General features: G+C 48.4%; 1 protein-coding gene across 2 annotated transcripts in view; it reads right to left on the reverse strand.

Annotated features, from left to right (window-relative positions):
- NUP58 (nucleoporin 58) overlaps positions 1-20,480 on the reverse strand; it is a 72,472-nt gene that overhangs the window by 45,225 nt on the left and 6,767 nt on the right. For both annotated transcript variants that reach the window (XM_040426190.1, XM_040426189.1), the window contains exons 2-5: positions 16,414-16,547; positions 14,930-15,067; positions 13,106-13,243; positions 2,790-2,891 (exon numbers count right to left, since the gene is read on the reverse strand). In XM_040426190.1, the coding sequence (XP_040282124.1) occupies positions 2,790-2,891; positions 13,106-13,243; positions 14,930-15,067; positions 16,414-16,547 (512 nt within the window). The remainder of the gene's footprint in view (positions 1-2,789; positions 2,892-13,105; positions 13,244-14,929; positions 15,068-16,413; positions 16,548-20,480) is intronic.

Genomic DNA, 20,480 nt, shown 5'->3' on the forward strand with positions numbered 1-20,480 from the left:
GGGCTTCTTCCCAGGGTACTAATTGATATCTGCGCACTGTTGTTTCCACAGTGCGCTACTCTGAGCGGCGGGCTTCTTCCCAGTGTACTGCTTAGTGACTAATATATGACGCTCCTGCTTGGCATGGCACTCACTGCCTAAACTAACATTAATCACACTCTGCCCCCCGACATGTTTCGCCAAGCTCTCTTGGCGTCTTCAGGGGAACGGGCAGTGTGACACTGCCCGTTCCCCTGAAGACGCCAAGAGAGCTTGGCGAAACATGTCGGGGGGCAGAGTGTGATTAATGTTAGTTTAGGCAGTGAGTGCCATGCCAAGCAGGAGCGTCATATATTAGTCACTAAGCAGTACACTGGGAAGAAGCCCGCCGCTCAGAGTAGCGCACTGTGGAAACAACAGTGCGCAGATATCAATTAGTACCCTGGGAAGAAGCCCATGACTGAGAGTAGTACACTGTGGTAATAACAGTGCTCTTGAAATAACGGTGATCACTGCTGAACAGAGATAGCAGGAATTATTTAAGAGAATAGTCTAAGGGCCCCCCAGTGGTCAACAAGCACATCATAAAAAGATACAATATAAGATACATTGCAATAGGGCAGGCACCACTGATCGTTTTAATGTGTGAGTTCAAAGGCATCTATTATTAAGCGGATGAAATAAACGTTAAATTTTATATATAAATAACTAATACATTTAGTAGCACGTATCAACCAAGAGACAAATTATGGTCTCACTGACCAAATTAAAATATTCTCATATACAGAGTCTCAATATGTGCTAGTGGGTCGTATGTAATTTTCGTTGTCAACGATAGCACTTCCTCCTGGCTCCAAGAGACTCCTGACTCCAGATTCTTGTCTCTGAGCCACCACTGTAAGGAGGTCTTTACCTCTTTGGTTACGGACATCCTTTGGTCTAGGGTTAACTGAGACCTGTTCCATTTCCTGAGGATGAGGTCCTGCAGAGGCCTCATGTTGAATTGGGCCGAGGCGACAGCTGGAATGCAAGAAGTTAGGCGACCTAAAATCTTCATGGCCTGTCTGATCGAACAAAAGAATTGTTGGATCCCTAACCTTAGACCCTGGACCTTCAGAGATGGAAGAAAGGATTTTTGGAGGACAGAATCCAGGAGGATGTCTAAAAATATTCTTTGATGGTTTGGGATAAGATTGGATTTCTCCCAATTGACTATCCAGCCCAGGTTCTAAAGGTGAGAGAGGACCACCTGAAGAGGAGCTTGTAAGAGATCCGATGTTTTTGCTATAACTAACAGATCGTCCAGATTTGGAATAATTAATATTCCCTTTTGGCTTAGGGAGGCCACTACTTCTGCCATAATCTTGGAGAAGATGCGAGAAGCAGAAGATATTCCGAAAGGGAGACAGTTGAATTGAAAGTGAAGAATCTTCTCTTTCAGCTTCACTGCAAACCTCAGATATTTTCTGGACGGGAAAATACACTGGAGATGAGGGGTAGGAGTGGGGGTTTTAAACCTCTCTGTTTTTTCCTGTCCTATCAGAGGAAGTCAGTCTCAGGATGTGCTATCATGGAGACGACTGGGGAAATATATATACATATTATATATAATTTTTTTTTTCTTATTTTCCTCCTCTGATCCCTAGGGGCGTCTTATAAGGCAAAAGAAATGGTGTATGTGTGTAAAAAAAAAAATTATATATATCTGTGCTATGGTAGTTGCAAGTGACATCAGGAAGTAAAGCCCGTCACTGTCACTTCTCCCCTGTTCATGTTACCTTCCTACCTTAGCAATGAAAGAGGGAAAATTACTAAGGCTGGTTTCACACGGGCGTTGCGGGAAAAGATGCGGATGCGTTGCGGGAACATGCACGATTTTTCTGCGCGAGTGCAAAACATTGTAATGCTTTTTGCACGCGTGTGAGAAAAAAATCGGCATGTTTGGTACCCAGACCGAACTTCTGTGAAGAAGTTCGGGTTTGGGATCGGTGTTGTGTAGATTGTATTATTTTCCCTTATAACATTGTTATAAGGGAAAATAATAGCATTCTTAATACAGAATGCATAGTACACTAGGGCTGGAGGGGTTAAAAAAAAAAAAAAAAAAAATTTAACTCACCTTAATCCACTTGTTCGCGCAGCCCGGCTTCTCTTCTGTCTTCTTCTTTGAGGAATAGGACCTTTGATGACGTCACTGCGCTCATCACATGATCTTTTACCATGGTGACGGACCATGTGATGAGCGCAGTGACGTCACCACAGGTCCTTTTTCTGTGCACAGCAAAGAAGACAGAAGAGATGCCAGCTGCGCGAACAAGTAGATTAAGGCGAGTTAAATTATTTTTTTAACCCCTCCAGCCCTATTGTACTAAGCATTCTGTATTAAGAATGCTATTATTTTCCCTTATAACAATGTTATAAGGGAAAATAATAATGATCGGGTCCCCATCCTGATAGTCTCCCAGCAACCGTGCGTTTAAATCACACCGCATCCGCACTTGCTTGCGGATGCTAGCGATTTTCACGCAGCCCCATTCACTTCTATGGGGCCTGCGTTGCGTGAAAAACGCACAATATAGAACATGCTGCGATTTTCACGCAACGCACAAGTGATGCGTGAAAATCACTGCTCATGTGCACAGCCCCATAGAAATGAATGGGTCCGGATTCAGAAATCTCGCCTGTGTGAAAGGGGCCTAAAGGAGAGAGGATTACTCTCCTCCTGTATCTAATCAGACCATGTCAACTCTGTGACTCACATGTTCACTGAGATCTGAACTATGACTATCTGTGGTCCCTTCAGTACTCACTTTTTTTGTCTGAAGAACTGCTGAAGTCGATTCCACCGAGTCCTTCATTGGCAGTAGTCTGTGCGGCAGGAGCAGCCAAGCCTAAAGGATTCTGTCCCAGACCTGCAATTGAATATAAAGATGGGATTATTACTTGGACTGTGTCATCAGCAGCAAGAATATTTCAAATTACAATTTTGATACTTCGGCTTCTAGACCTTCAAGGGAATTTTAATGTTTCAGGCAGTTTTCAAGCAATTTTGGTAATCCGCGGAAATAAAATAAATTAATTAAAAAAAACAAAAAACAAACACAACAAGATTATACATATTTTCCTCTGTCCTCATTAGCAAAAATCCCTGTTTGGTGGGGGTCCCAGATATTGGATCCTCACCGATCAGATACTGAAGACGTATCCAGAAGATAGGTCATCAGTAGTAAAATTTCAGAAAACCCCTTTAAGGGTCCATTCACACGTCCGTTGTTTCTTTCCTGATCTGTTCCGTTTTTTGCTGAACAGATCTGGACCAGATCTGTACCCATTCATTTTCAATGGGTCCTGAAAAAAAATCGGACAGCTCAATGTCTGATTTTTTTTCAGGACCCATTGAAAATGAATGGGTACAGATCTGGTCCAGATCTGTTCAGCAAAAAACGGAACAGATCAGGAAAGAAACAACGGATGTATGAATAAACCCTAAAAGGAACCCCATATTCTCTTGATAGACAGGGCCAGCGAGCGCTCTCCTCCTCCAGCTGGCCCCGTCTGCTGCTGAATTCCCGCGCCGTAACGTTCCTCAATCGACGCAGGTGTACTGAGTGAAGGACGCGCGCTTGCCAGCTCCTTCCTCAGTGCGCCTGCGCCGATGACGTCAGCCTACACCCGGAAGAGAAGACTGCCGATTATCGCTGATGCCGGCAGTCTTCTCTTCCAGGTGTAGTGTGACGTCATCGGCGCAGGCGCACTGAGGAAGGAGCTGGCAAGCGCGCGTCCTTCACTCAGTACACCTGCGCCGATTGAGGAACGTTACGGCGCAGGTGCGGGAATTCAGCAATAGACGGGGCCAGCGGGAGGAGGAGAGCACTCGCTGGCCCTGTCTATCAAGAGGAGATGGGGCGTGTCTAGAAACGGCAGATGCGGCGGCTACCAGCAAGTAACCGCCCAACTTGCTGGTAGTGAAGAAATTTGCATATGATAAAAGTATGATTTTTACAAGAAATAAGCCACAGACAAAGGCAGGACATGCATGATTGCACTCAGCTGACATTAACAAATAGCTAATGTCGGCTAATGAAAATTGCACAATGGGGGGTGACAGAAGTCCTTTAACACTTAAGACACATATGCATGTCAGTACATGAAGCTGTAAACACTACCACATGGTAAAAAAAAATATATATATATATATATATATATATATATATATATATATATATATATATATATATATATATATATATATTATACACTGCTCAAAAAAATAAAGGGAACACTTAAACAACACAATGTAACTCCAAGTCAATCACACTTCTGTGAAATCAAACTGTCCACTTAGGAAGCAACACTGAGTGACAATCAATTTCACATGCTGTTGTGCAAATGGGATAGACAACAGGTGGAAATTATAGGCAATTAGCAAGACACCCCCAATAAAGGAGTGGTTCTGCAGGTGGTAACCACAGACCACTTCTCAGTTCCTATGCTTCCTGGCTGATGTTTTGGTCACTTTTGAATGCTGGCGGTGCTTTCACTCTAGTGGTAGCATGAGACGGAGTCTACAACCCACACAAGTGGCTCAGGTAGTGCAGCTTATCCAGGATGGCACATCAATGCGAGCTGTGGCAAGAAGGTTTGCTGTGTCTGTCAGCGTAGTGTCCAGAGCATGGAGGCGCTACCAGGAGACAGGCCAGTACATCAGGAGACGTGGAGGAGGCCGTAGGAGGGCAACAACCCAGCAGCAGGACCGCTACCTCCGCCTTTGTGCAAGGAGGAACAGGAGGAGCACTGCCAGAGCCCTGCAAAATGACCTCCAGCAGGCCACAAATGTGCATGTGTCTGCTCAAACGGTCAGAAACAGACTCCATGAGGGTGATATGAGGGCCCGACGTCCACAGGTGGGGGTTGTGCTTACAGCCCAACACCGTGCAGGACGTTTGGCATTTGCCAGAGAACACCAAGATTGGCAAATTCGCCACTGACGCCCTGTGCTCTTCACAGATGAAAGCAGGTTCACACTGAGCACATGTGACAGACGTGACAGAGTCTGGAGATGCCGTGGAGAACGTTCTGCTGCCTGCAACATCCTCCAGCATGACCGGTTTGGCATTGGGTCAGTAATGGTGTGGGGTGTGATTTCTTTGGAGGGCCGCACAGCCCTCCATGTGCTCGCCAGAGGTAGCCTGACTGCCATTAGGTACCGAGATGAGATCCTCAGACCCCTTGTGAGACCATATGCTGGTGCAGTTGACCCTGGGTTCCTCCTAATGCAAGACAATGCTAGACCTCATGTGGCTGGAGTGTGTCAGCAGTTCCTGCAAGACGAAGGCATTGATGCTATGGACTGGCCCGCCCGTTCCCCAGACCTGAATCCAATTGAGCACATCTGGGACATCATGTCTCGCTCTATCCACCAACGTCACGTTGCACCACAGACTGTCCAGGAGTTGGCAGATGCTTTAGTCCAGGTCTGGGAGGAGATCCCTCAGGAGACCGTCCGCCACCTCATCAGGAGCATGCACAGGCGTTGTAGGGAGGTCATACAGGCACGTGGAGGCCACACACACTACTGAGCCTCATTATGACTTGTTTTAAGGACATTACATCAAAGTTGGATCAGCCTGTAGTGTCTTTTTCCACTTTAATTTTGAGGGTGACTCCAAATCCAGACCTCCATGGGTTGAAAAATTTGATTTCCATTTTTAATTTTTGTGTGATTTTGTTGTCAGGACATTCAACTATGTAAAGAACAAAGTATTTCAGAAGAATATTTAATTAATTCAGATCTAGGATGTGTTATTTTTGTGTTCATGTAAGGCTGAGGTTCAGCCTGCATTTGTGGGAGGGGCTTGAGCCTATTTAAACCCCCACTTACCTCATCACAGTGGGCGTTCCGGTTCTTGGTTATTCACTGGCTAGTGTTCGTGTGTTTCCTGGTACCTACGGTCGCCTCTTGCAGAGTTCGTGTCTCCTGGTGGTAAGTAGGGGAGGGGGGGGCTCTTTCGCAGGGCAAGGACTGCGGCGGTCTGGCACCCTCCCTCCGCCTCATGCTGCCGGTGCGTTCCAGCGTGGAGCGCACAGGCTTCCGGCTCCCCTCCTCCTCCACTCGTCTCCCTGTGTTCCTGGCGGTATGGCGTCAGGTAGCGCACCCGGCAGCCGGTCGGCTCGTCATGCTGGAGAGGGGGGGGGGGGGGGGTGTTTTTCCCTGGTCTGGCCGGCTCACCTTGTTCCCGGCACGGCGCAGGAAGGCGTGCGTTCCAGGGTGGAACGCACGCACTTCCTGGTTCCGGTCCCCGCCCGCTCCACTTGCTTTCCGGCGGCAGCAGGGACAAATCAGCGCCTGCCGGCGGATACCCGTTCATCGGGGAGGGGGGGGTTGGGTTCCTGGGCAAGGCTGCACCCCGGGTGCGGCATGGAAGCCGGTGCACATAGGCGTGCGTTCCAGCACGCACTCCTCTTCCGGCGCTTCTGTGACGTCACCCGCCCCCTGCCGGTCTCCCTGGCTGCAATGTCAGCTTGCGTTCCACGCTGGGCGCGGGCTCACGGGCAGCCAGGCCAGACGGGGAGGGGGGGGGAAGAAAGGAGGGGAAAGTAAAGGAATAATTCACATAAATGAAATAAACAATTGGTATCAGTGTGTGCAGTAAACCCGCCACAGGGTCTATAAAAAAAAAAAAAAAAAAAAAAGGGATAAGTACGTTGGTAAACCCGCCATATAGTCCGCAAAAAAAAAAAAAAAAAGGGTATATGTGAGTATTTACAGCACAAACCCGCCATATAGTCGGATCATCAACCCGAAAAAAAAAAAATATATATAAAATATAAATATATATATGTATTTGCGGCACAAACCCGCCATATAGTCGACACCGACTAACCCCCTTTTAATAAAAAAAAAAAAAAAAAAGAATTATTTAATTTTCTCGGTTGGACAAGGATAGGTGTCCCACGTAGGACCGATCTGGCCCCACCTCGGGCACCTGGTTACGGCCAGGGTGTCTGGTCTTCCTGGTTTCGCCCAGGCCACCGGGTTTTGTCTTGTTGCCAAGTCATTGTCGGCCGGTCACAGTCAGGTGTCCGGTCGCGGTTGGTGGCACCTCCTTCTTCCCTGGTACGCCAGGGGCTCGGTTCACTCCTGGTACGCCCAGGTCTTCATGTTTTTCTTGTCTATCACACGGGTTCACGCACCTGTCCTTCGGCTTTCAAGTCTTCCAAAGGGGCCGTCCTCGGCTTCTCCCCGGGTCATTCTTGCTTTCCGTAACTCCTAGGTTATGGCTTACCACTGCCCTTCGCGGGCCGCTGCTACGCGCAGCCTCTATTTCATGGCTACGCGCAGCCTCTATTTCATGGCTACGCGCCTTCTCTCCTGTCAAACCGCCTGGTACGCTCAGGCGGCTCTCTTTTCGGTCAGGTGTTCGATCCGATGCGCTCGGATGGTCACTTGGCCTTAGGGTGAGCCCCAGCCTGGCCAGTTCGCCTGGTTCCGCAGGTTGGTGGGCACCCGTGTCCTCTGCACTTTCAAATGTTTTTTTGCCTGTGCTTTATTTACAGAAGTTTGTTCCCAGTTCTCCGTTCCTTTCGGTCCTGTTCAGGTAAGTTCGCACTGGCACCACCTCGGTCCCAGTCAAGTCATAACCACGCGTTAATTGTCTTGGTCTGTTCGGTTAGGCCAGGTTCGACTGAGCCGTCTCGTGAATTCCGTTACCGGTACGTGTCTCTCTGTCGTGCACCAGTCCAAATTCCAGTACATCGTCACCCTCGTTTTTTTTTTCCTTTTATTTTGTTATGCCTTGTATTTTTGTTTAGCTGCTCTGCCATGTCTCGAGCCTCGGACATGGAGGACGGCCTTTCCATCTCCGGCTCAATCGTGTCAAGCCAAGCGGGTCCCTCATCCCTTCGGAGTTGGACCATCCCAAAACTGTTGGCCGAGTTGAACCGAAGAGGCATTCCACATCCGGCCACCGCAAGAAAGGCAGAGCTATACAAACTGCTCATGACCAGCCCCAGCACCACAACAGTGCAGCCAGAGGCGTCGGCCATCTATTTGTCCCTGGTGCAGCTACAGGCGACCCTGAATTCCTTGGTGGACTCGGTGGCGGATGTGCGGGCAAGGGTTTCGGAGCTCGAATCCCGGCCCCCCGTTGTACCCCCGGCTCCCGTTCCGCTGATGACTCCCTCTACATCAGGCTGGCTGGCTACAGGTACGCCAAGACCCATTCCACATGTGTCCCCCTCTCACTTCATTCCTGATAACCTTAAGAGAGACATCCTGGCAGGGAAAGATGTCAATCTGGCATCAATCCTCATTGCCGCTCAAGATGTTCCCGAGAACCGGGTCATCAACTGTGGCGATGTGTCGGTGGTCCTTCGGGCCAAGGATTCGCGGCTCAACCGCAAGTTGTCCATTCCGGAATTTGTCCTGGCCTTCAGCCTCTTCAGGGACATCGTCTGCACCGCACAGCCGGAGAGAAGAGAGGAGCTTGACAGCTATTTGTACCTGGTCACTGACCTAGGGCACAAGTATGGTGGGTCGGCCTTCTATGACTACCACCGTTCCTTTGCAGCTAAGGCGGCGGCAGCTCTGGCCCAGTTCCAGTATGTCACCAGCTGGTCCTTGATTGACACCGAGCTCTTCTGCCGTCACTTCGCTGGCCTCAGGGTTCCCAACTGTGCGACGTGTCAGTCGATTTTCCACTCCTCAGAGTGGTGCCCCAATACCGCGCACCCGCCTCAGGACAGGGCCATCCCGGGGACCTCCGGGTCATTTCCATCCAACCCCTCCACAGACAAGCTCGGCAGACCTATTGTCTACCTGGGGAAGAGCCAAGTCTGTAATAACTTTAATTCAGGGGGGTGCTCATATGCCAGCTGCAGGTCACTCCACGTCTGCTCCCTGTGCTTCAGGGCTCACCCACGGTCCGCCTGCCCAAAGAAATCTTCCAAAGGTTCCTGACTAGCGGACATCAACGTGGACCTCTTGGCGGCACTCCTTCACGATCACCACGATCAAGACTTCGTGGCGTTCCTGTTGGCAGGCTTCCGCCAGGGGTTCCACACAGGGCTCATCACCCTGCCGCAGGTGCCCTGGCAGGGCAGGAATCTGCTGTCCGCCACCCTGGACCCTCCAGCAACTAGCGAGTTGCTCCAGTCGGAAGTTTCCAAGGGGTTCCTCATAGGCCCGTTCCCACGCATCCCGTTTTCCTCATGGCGCATTAACCCCATCGGCTTAGTGGCAAAAAAGAACACTAATAAAAAAAGATTAATTTATGATCTGTCCGCCCCTCATGTGTCCGGTATTCCAAGCCTTAATTCTCTGATTCCCTCAGAGGAATTTTCCATGAGTTATTCCTCGGTGGACGACGCCATCCAGGCCAACCTGTCACATGGTAGGGGCGCTTGGCTGGCAAAGGTTGACATTGCGGATGCATTTAAACTCCTGCCCATCCTGCCGCAGTTATGGCAATTCTACGGCATTGAGTGGGCCGGCCAGTATTTTTTCGCCAACAGGCTCACGTTTGGATCCAAGAGTAGCCCGTGGTTATTCGACCAGCTGGCCAAGGCGCTGCATTGGATCCTGATCCATCACGGGGGCCTCCGGTCGGTCATCCACTACCTCGACGATTTTCTGGTTGTCGAGGATCCGCAGGGCGGGTCCAGCATACTCACCATCCTCCTCGGATTGTTCGCCAGTCTGGCTGTTCCGATCGCGGAGTCAAAGACTGAGGGTCCTGCCACGAGGGTCTCATTCTTGGGCATCGTCCTGGATTCGGTTCTGTTGCAAGCCAGCCTACCGGAGGAGAAACTCACTCAGTGTCGGGAGGTCATTTCCCATGCGGCAGCCACGGGATGCCTCACTAGAGTCGAATTGCAGTCTCTTCTGGGGCGGCTCAACTTTGCCTCCAGGATTATGCCCCAGGGAAGAACCTTTGTGTCAAGGCTGCTCCAGCTTCTTCCCTCAGCACCCGAACAGGACAGCATCATCCGTTTGGATGGCCAGGCCATGGCAGACCTGGCCATGTGGGAGTTGTTCCTGTCCCGATGGAACGGCGTCTCCTTTTTCGTGTCACCTTGGTCTTCCTCCTGCCCGACCATTTTTTCAGACGCAGCTGCATCTTGCGGCTACGCTGCCATTTGGGGTTCCCAGTGGCTAGCGGATCGTTGGCACAGTACCATCTTAGAGGAGGCTGAATCCATCCGCACCTCCTCTCTGTTGGAATTATACCCCATCGTGGCAGCTGCTCAGGCATGGGGCCACCTCTGGGCTAACTTGCCGGTGATGTTTGTGACAGATAACCAGGCCTTGGTCGACATCTTGGCCAAGGGCAGGGCCAAGTCCCCCAAGACCATGGCGCTGTTGCGCCAGCTGGTTTGGCTGGCCCTGTCACATAACTTCCATGTGCATTGTAGCCACATCCCGGGGGAGAGGAATGTAGCAGCCGACGCACTGTCTAGGTTTAATTTTGAACTCTTCTTCCAGGTCATGCCGGAGGCCGAGCCACGCAGATATCCCACCCCGCCTTTCAGTTCCCTGTCAATGGACTAGGCTTGCTCGTCTCGTCAGCAAGGGACCTGGCGCAGCAGTCCCTTGCCCCAAACACGGCCAGGAACTACCTTTCAGGCCTGAAAACCTTCCAGGAGTTTTCACGTCTGCACCCGCAGGCGGGCCTGGCGGACATTCCTTACATCATGGCCTTCATCGCCCATTGCCACCACCAGTTACACCTCTCCTACAACACCATTAAGTTGTACCTAGCAGGCGTCCAACACCACACCATGCTCCGCAACCCAGGGGGCGGATCCATTTTTTCTGCGCATGCAGTCAAGGCCACCTTACGAGGGGTCCAGAAGGGTGGGTCCAATCCCTCGTCCCGCAGGCAGGGCGTCACGGGAGAGATGTTCCGGAAATTATCTTCAGCCCTGGATGGTGTTCCTTTTGGGCCCTTTTCCAGCTTAATCATCAAAGCTGCCATGTACTTAGCTTTTTACGGCTTCCTTAGGCCAGGCGAGTTCACGTGCAGCACGGCGGGACGGTGCAGCCTGCACCGAGAGCAGCTGGTGAGGGTGGTTGACCATTACGCGCTGAAGATAATTATCTCCAAAACCAGTCAAACAGGCCCCCCGGTGGAGGTCCAGTTTTTTCCCACTAGGAATGAATGGTGCCCGTTACAGGTATTTGACCAGCTCATCCTCGCCCTCCGGGATGCGCCACCTCACAGCCCTCTGCTACCCCATCTGAAGGGAGCTCTCACCACGGCGCAATTCATCAGCCACATCCGCACGGTGGCTGCTGGCTTAGGGTTGGACTCAGGAGCAATGTCCGGTCATTCCTTCCGCATTGGGGCAGCCTCCACGGCTTCCCGGCAGGGGGTCCCCGCCCACGTCATTCGAAAGATGGGGAGATGGCGTTCGTCTTGCTTCACCAGATACATACCTAACCCGCAGGTGGAGATTTCGCAGGCATTTCGGTCTTTGGTGTTATAAGGTAATAAAGTCTTACACCTTAACTATTTTGTTGTCATTTTGCCCCCTTTTAGGCTACTCTCATACCCGGCTCCAGGCACACCTCAGCCGGTTAGGTTCCAGGCAGGCACGCTGCCCAAGTTTCGTATTTAGCCTTGACCACAAATATAATATATAACTTTTGTAGCCCCAAACTAATAAGGATTAGCCCTAGTGGCCAATTGTATGGGGAAATGCAGCAGGCTACAATTTACAACATTGCATACCAAATGACTGCCAACCATTTCTCATTAAAAAGCTAAAAAACAAGATCTGTACGGTATATGTAAGTTCCTCTGATGTAATAAATACCCCCAATCGTCACTATTATTTCTCTCCTCTCAGGAGCCTGAACAGACATCTCCATCAGCACATCATGCTGACACAGTAACTGCACACCTTGCCATGATGTCTCCGGTAGCAGCCACTTCTCCCCCCCCCTTCTGCCGCCGTCTCTCTACTGATCTCTCTGTATCATGTGACCTATAAACCACCCGTCTAATAACTCTGTTCCAGTCTACACAGCAAATCTGTCAATTCAGCTGCAGAAGACAGGGACCATGGCCTCTTCACGGTGTTACTCTCCATGTGACTCTGCCTGGTAATGTACCACAGCCCCTTTTTGCTGAACAGTAGAGAGTCCAGGAGTCAGACGACTACTAATCATCACTTAGTACAGGTCGTCACGTTTGTTAGAAAACCCCTTTAAAGGGGTTTTACTGGCATGCACTTTTTTTTGTGACGTTTTACTTGTATTTTTCCCTAAAAAGTGGTTTATGGGAAAATGCCTTAAGAAACGTCACAACCAGAACATTCTGCGATTTAAAAAAAAAAAAAAAAAATTATATATATATATATATATATATATATATATATATATATATATATATATATATCTATCTATCTCTATCAAGGAATGAAAAGAGGACATCTCAAAATTCCTAATTTTTGCTAAAGTAAAAAAAAAAAGAAGAAAAAAAAAAACCTTTGAAACCACCCTAACAAAACCTTAGTGAATGTAAATCTTAGGTTCCATTCACACGCCCGCAAAATGGGTCCGCAATTTTGCGGAACAGGTATGGACCCATTCATTTTCAATGGTGCCGGAATGTGCTGTCCGCATTTGCGGATCCGCACTTCCAAATCCACAAAAAAATAGAACATGTCCTATTCTTGTCTGCAATTGCGAACAAGAAAAGGCATTTTCTATGAGAGAGTGCCGGCGATGTGCGGTCCACAAAATGCAGAACGCACTTTGCCGGTGTCAGTGTATTGCGGATTCGCAAAAAACACATACGGCCATGTGAATGGACCCCAAGTTTGCCAAAAAGCAGCACCCTTAGGCCCCTTGAAGACGAGTGTTCCTCCTGCAGTGAGTCCGCATCGCAGCACCCGACCTAACCTCCCAGCACTGACGGGGGGGGGGGGGGGGGTCACATAGCATCATATAATCAATATAATGCTATGCTAATCCAGTCAGTGCTGGGAGGTCAGGCCGGGTGCTGCGATGCGGACTCGCTGCAGGAGGAACGCTCGTCTGCAAGGGGCCTTAGACTTCCATCAATGTTTTCATTCAGTAGTTACCACTAAGGTAACATTTAGGAAAGTAAATCACATTTACCTGAAGATACTGCACCTGTACTCTGAAATGGCAATGCAGTCAGGCTGGACAGGGTACCAAGTGACAGACCAGTAGTGGACACAGAAGTAGTAGCAGCAGCAGGTGCGGACGTACCCAAATTCAATGTAAAACCAGTTCCTTAATTAAAAGCAAAGATATAAAACAAAAAACAAGTGAGAAGATCACCTTCACTTCTGCTGCTGTGAAGTCATGAAGTTTAAAGGAATGAGTCACCAAAAATTGTATTTGCCAGTTAAAACCCGATAGTAACACATCTCCTTTTTTTCTAAAATGATTTTATTTTCCGATTATAGATTTATCCTGTTTCCTGAACATGATTATGGGGGCGGCCATCTTGCCTGAGCTGTTGCATTTACACAGCATTAAGAAAATTGCTTTAGGGCAGCCCCATGGTCCATAGACTCAATGGTCAGGAGGGGACCTCATTGACTTCTATGGGAGAGTTTTCTAGGCCGCTCTGTGACCTGTGCAGAGGTTATTGTACAAGGAGAGAAGAGATGAGCTCTGACAATCACCTATTGTGAATGGTGGATCCAGTCTTATCTATACACAGAGGTGATATCATTACAGGCAGGATTAGAATGACAGATTAGCTGGTGACTGCAGTGAAGTGTTTTGTACAGACCAAGAAGTGGTGCCTTTTATTCGGTTTAGTGACCAGTGCGAAAACGGCAGGATTTTATGGTTTTTGTTTAAATTATAGATATGGACGTGGAAAATTAAAAATAATATCACCAAAAATTAAACATAAAACGGGATTTAAACAGCAGGTCATTTTCTGATGACACATTCCCTGTAACTACTTCCCATCACTCCACTGCCTTTTCACATCCTTAGGGAGCATTCACATGCGGACCGTGTTGGTTTTGCGGTCCGCAAATCACGGATCCGTGTGTTCCGTATGTCTTCAGTTATCTTTCCGTTTCCATTAGTCCGTATAATACTGCTTCCGTGTGTCATATAGTGCTTCCGTGTGTCATCAGTTTTTCACAGTCCGCAAAAAACTGAAATGGGGTTTCCTAGAATGTTTTCAGGGGTCCGCAAAAAACGGATGACATACGGATGCATTTCCGTGTGCTATCCGTTTTTTACAGACCCAATGACTTTCAATGGGGCCACGGACCGCAATTTGCAGTATAGGACATGTTCTAAAATAAAAGCAACGGACACACGGAACAGATAGCACACGGATGACAATGAAAGGCATTCCGCAATTTTTGCGGACCCATAGAAATGAATGATTGCGGAACGGATTCAAAGATTGCGGAACGGACGCGGAAGAAAAACACGGTCGCGTGAATGCTCCCTAATGGACGTGCCAGTTTTAATTAGGACATGAAGATGCATCCCCTGTTTCCCGGTCCCACTCTGCTCACTCCCTGCCACGAGTATGGACAGTGTCAAGCAGTGACCAGGGCTGGTGTACAGATTCAGGTCAGTTTACTACTTAGATGCTGCAGTCAATAGCCGCAAGGTCTGCCATTATCATCTGCCTATGTCACCAGAGCACATTAACAGCTTAAACACCAACTATTCCAGAAAATAAATGTAATCCACTGCTGATCACTTTTACCCTGTCTTTAAAACTACAATGTCAGCTATTTTCGTTGTCTTCTGCCAATATACAATGGGCTCCGTAGCATTTGCTGACGCACAGGTTCGTGCAAATGGCGATAATGCAGGATAGACTAGGTATCAATGAAAGTCTGGTGAAAACGTGAAATATTTGGATCTACCTGCTACCAGTCATGTAGTGATGTCAGAGTCCAGCCTGTAGTGGCTATAAAGGCTTCTCGCTCCTACCTGTTGCTGGGGTAGAGGAGAGGGAAAACCCAGCGGTTGAGGTAGTTGCAGCCGGCAAACAGAAAGGTGTAGCAGATCCTGCAGGTTTGCCAAAATTCAAGCTGAAGCCTGGGGTCGTTGTGGAGGTTGTTGCTGGCGCTGTAATCAAATAATGAAAAAGTCAGATCATAGAAAACATACAAAATCAGACTGCTGCAGATGAGGGGCTCCCGGAGCAGGGCAGTCCATCAGCTATAGACCATACAAAAACACTATAAAGGCATCTTTCTGACCCACTGGACGTGACAGAGGCAATGCCATCAAATAACTGACCTGCCAGATAGGTCCTCACAGCGATGCTGAAACTCAATTCGCTGAGAACACTTCGGTTTTAGGCTAGGTCTACACGACGACATTTGCCGCCCGACAATTTGTTATAATGATAGTCTATGGTGTTGCACTGCGACAGTCGCAAAAAATCCATTCGAGATGGGTTTTTCTGTGACTGTCGCGTCGCAGCATGTCGCATTGCGACACCATAGACTACCATTATGACAAATGTCGCAGTGTAGTGGTGCCCTGCCTGTCGCGCGACACATGTCGTCGTGTAGACCTAGCCTAATGTATTGCCACCATGTAGGCAGAATTCGTTTCAGCCAAAGTCGTGTAGGAATTTAATGAATTAATTCGGTAATCACTTCTGCGTCTTTAAAAACATTTTAAAATAGCAATCCAAAGTCGGGCTTGGTACCGAGGTACCAGCCAGTACCAAACCCGACTTCAAATTCCTAAATTTTAAATGTTTTTAAAGATGCAGAATTGAATACTGAAGGCTCGCCCGACTTCAGCTGAAATGAAGTTTGGCTCCATGGAACCAATACATTTTCATGCTTTACGGAGAAGTTTTTGATTAAATCAACTTCAGATTGATGATCAGAAGCTCGATTTGCTTAAGACTAGTGGCAACCTGTCCGTGGCCATGTGTACCACTGCAGCAATTTACTGGCTTCAGGGTTAAAAGAGTTTTTCTGGGAGTTTTACAATGACGACCAGTCCTCTGGATAGGTCACCAGTATCCGATAGATGGTGATCCAACCCTCTGGGACCCCCACTGATCAGTTGTTTGTAGAGGCAGCGGCACTTGCAGTAGCGCCACGGCCATCTCTAGGCCAGATCACATCATGTTCATAGGTCACATTGAACTGAATGTGGCTGAGCTGCAATACCTAGCACATCCGCTATACAATGTACGGCTCTGTACTCGGTGAGCTGAGAGAGGGCTGCAGCGCTACTGCGAGCGTCGGTACCTCTTCAAACAGCTGATCTGCGGGGGGAGACACCCACTGATCAGATACTGAGGATAGGTCGTCAGTATAAAACTCCTAGAAACCCCCTTTAACATGTCCCCAAGCAGCATGTGCCTCAGTGGGAAAGAACCTGCGTGTTTTCAAGTCATAGGCACAGAGATGGTATTAGCATCAATACAAGATATTAAAAAATGGCACCTGTATTCGTCATTCCTAATGTGAACCCTGTGGCAGGTTTTGCTCCAAAGAGAGTTCCAGATAAACCTGTTGTAGACTGTGCGCTTGTTGTAGGAGTTGCCGAGGCACCGAAACCAAACGACGCACCAGTGTTACTGCAAGACAGAAGAGATCGGCATGATTAGATGTCCACAGGCCTACGTCATCCACACTGCACTGGGGAGGATAACCCCGGTCCAGAACCTAGATGGCCTCATCCCGTGGACCAGAGGATGAGGCAGCCTGCATGAGGGGCTCCCATTTACTCAGACTCCCGTGTATTAGATGGAAAACCATGCACCTGAATGGCAGTCATACTGGTAGATATCTGCAGGGAGAGATGCCTGGCTGGCCACAGCTACCTTGGTCATATCAGCTGTCTGAAGAGACTACAGCTGAGCGCTCCGCTATGTCGGACTGAACAAGGACAACCCCCACTGGTAACACCCAGCTGGACCTTCATTGCACACTGCTAGTAATTCATTCATAACTTCTAGCAGGAATAATAGAGGAATGGCACTGCACAGAGTCATATAAATAGATTCTCCAGAATTACATGGGGAATGCAAGTAGTTGCTAAAAGAGACATGTCAGGAGAGGCAACAGGTCCTCTTTAAAGTAGCACTCCCCAAAAAATGTAATCTGTAGTGAAGGTAATCATCTTACAAGTGACTGTAGTTGTGAGATAAAACCTCACTTCTAATGCTCAGCTGTGTCATGTGACCAACACTGACTCTCCAAATAACGCAGCATCTTATGTAAGGACAGGAAGCCAGTTTCTCTAATGTATTCCTATGGAAGCCTCAATGTCAGTCACATAGGAATGAATAGAGAAGTAGCCGACTTCCTGTCCTGTGTCAGTTGAAGATCAGAGTGTTGGTCACATGACACAGCTGAGGATCAGAAGGGAGGTTATATCTCACAAGTACAGTCACTGGTAAGAAGATTACCTTCACTACAGTTTACATCATGGACCTTTGTAACAGGTCAGAGAATAAAATGTTTTGTGAGAGAGTGCTACTTCAAAGGAAATCCGTCACATGGGTTACCAATATGAAAGTACAAGTATCGCCATGTAGAACATAATACCTTTTTTCTTGATGTACCCTTCATTCTGCGTTTCTGGCTTTCATTTTCTAGTAAATCCACCTTTTTTATTATACAAATTAGGCAGCAAGGTGCCCAGAGGGGTGTTATCTTTCTAAGGTGCTCAGAAACGCCCCCCTCTAGTGCCCAAGAACGCCTCTCCAGGGCCGAAACTACACGCCCACACCAGCACTGTTGCCTAACGCATATGCGGAGAAATCTCACGCAGGAGTAGTACCGCGGACTGCATGCGCGATACAGATCTTCCAAAAAGCAACAGCTTCAAATGTGTCACTGGGCTCAGCGCAGAGATTTTGCTGCGTTGTAGGAGACATTTGTGGGCGGAGTTATATCACCTGAATAATTTAGCGGGGAGGGGGGCGTTACAACAGTGCTGGTGTGGGCGTGTAGTTTCGGCCCTGGAGAGGCGTGCTTGGGTTCTGATGGAGGGCGGGCTGGGCACCTTAGAAAGATAACGCCCCTCTGGGCACCTTACTTCCTAATTTGCATAATACAAAAAGTGGATTTACTCAAAAATGAAATCCAGAAGCGCAGAATGAAAGGTACATCAAGAAATAAGGTATTTTGTTCTACATGGCGATAGTTGTACTTTCATATTGGTAACTAGGGATGAGTGAATCAACTTCAAATGAAAACATCCGAAGTCGATTTCGCATAAAACTTTGTTCTAATACTGTACGGAGCAGTGGCTCTGAAATATAACTTTTATAATATTCTAATTAGCCTCTAGGTGCACTGAGGGGGGCGTTGCCCCTGCTCCTGGAGGCTCCGTTCTCCCACCTCTGGCCACGCCCTGATACACTAGATTGACAGGGCCAGGCAGCGTTGGTCTCCTACTGCCTGCACCGTCCCGTTCAGTATTCGGTGCAGTGAGTGAAGGGCGCTTGCCGGCTGCCTCAATGCACCTGCGCCGAATACTGAAGAGTGCGAGATTTCCCCAGCGCACAGGGTCGGCAATGGGAGGTGAAGGCTGCCTGGCCCTGTCATCTAGTGTAGCAGGGCGTGGCCAGAGGTGGGAGAACGGAGCCTCCAGGAGCAGGGGCAACGCGGAGAGGATGCAGACCCATTTATTCCAATGGGTCCGCAAAAAATGCGGACAGCACACCATGTGCTATCCGCATCCGTATGTGCGTTCCATAGCACCGTAAAAAAAAATTATAACATGTCCTATTCTCGTCCGTTTTCGGCATTGTTACAATGGATCTGCCAAAAAAAAAAAAAAAAAAGGATGGCATACGTTTTTTTTTTTTTGGAGGAGCCGCAATTTGCCAACCGCAAAACACATACGGTCGTGTGCATGTAGCCTAAGGCCTGAGGAAACGGTATGAATATTAAACAGCCACAACCTCCTTAACTGCCGTCAGGTGCACGTTCACAATGATTGTGATCGCTTTAAAGACCTTCCTGACTATGAGAACTTTTCACAGGAGCGAGTATTCTGCGCGGGTACAATGCGTGATGCGAACGTATTGCGCCCGCACGGAATCCGGACGCATTAATTTCAATGGGGCTGTGTACATGTGCGTTGGTTTTCACGCATCACTTGTGCGTTGCGTAAAAACCGCAGCATGTTCTATATTCTGCGATTTTCACGCATGGCCCCATAGAAGTGAATGAAGCTGCGTGAAAATCGCAAGCATCTGCAAGCAAGTGCGGATGCGATGCATTTTTCACGGATGGTTGCTAAGAGATGCTATTTGTATACCTTCAGTTTTTTATCGCGTGCAAAACGCATTAAATCAAATTGCACGCGCGCGATAAAATCTGAACGTGGTCGCAAACAAAACTGAATAGACTTGCTTGCGAAATCGCGCAGTTTTCACTGAACGCATCCATACACGCTCGTCTGCAAGGGGCCTTATTCTTTTTTAATATATCTTAATGACCTTCAAAAAGTTAACATTTGCCGGCGGCGATACCAAATAGTATACGAGAGCGGGGCCTGAGCTACTTTTTATTTGACACAAAATCATAAATTAAACAGATTTTAGTAGCACCCCTCCCCCTCACCCCCCCCCCCCCCCCCACAATCCATTCACCTCGTCTCGGCCGGCACATTCAGATTTCTTTGGGGGGTGCTACATTTCTTACACATTCTCAACAAGTTTATCATTTTCACACGGCGTCCGGTCTACGCCCTCAACCCCAGAATGGGGATCAACGACTGCACATGAGCAGTGTGACATCACATGGAAAGCGATGACATCACCAGCTGTGATGTAACCGCTCACAATAAAGGTAGACTCGCTAGTGGAAATTGTGCTGCCATATGGTATGGGGTTGAGCAAAGCGCACTTTGGATCATAGATCTGAAGTCGCTTCGTTCAAGCTGTACGGAGACCGGTCTCTGTATATTATTAAAGTACATGCGCTCCGGCGAGTTCTAATTAGTCATCGCTGAAGTCTCGTGAGAGCGGTGAAGAACTTCAATTGTACAACTGGAAAACCATTTTAGAACAGGAATGTGAAGCCGGCTTTGGTACGGAGGTACCATTCGGTACTGAAGCCGACTTCACGTGCCTGTTCTAACAAGGTTTTCAAGTTGTACAATCGAATGCCGAAGCCCATACATTTGAAATACGGATCCGTTCTTTTGTGGACAGTTCAGCATGTCCGCAAAAAAACGGATTGCATTCCGTATTTTTGCGGACCCATAGACTTCAATGGGGCCATGTCCTGATTTTTACTGACAAGTATAGGACGTGTTTTATTTGTTTTGCAGAGCCATAGAATGGAAGAAAAGGGCCCATAGAAGTGAATGGGACTCAGGTCAGCATCTAATCCGCAAAAAAACAGACCCACATTTTTGCGGACAGCACACGGCCGTCTGAATGAGCCCTTATCCTGGGGATAGAGCGAAGAAGGAGCGGCACTCACTCTTGACGATATGAAGACACTTCTATTCAAGGAACAATGACATCATCAGTGACTGGTTTCAACTC

This window comes from Bufo bufo, chromosome 3 (assembly GCF_905171765.1).
Source record: "Bufo bufo chromosome 3, aBufBuf1.1, whole genome shotgun sequence".
Taxonomy (NCBI): domain Eukaryota; kingdom Metazoa; phylum Chordata; class Amphibia; order Anura; family Bufonidae; genus Bufo; species Bufo bufo.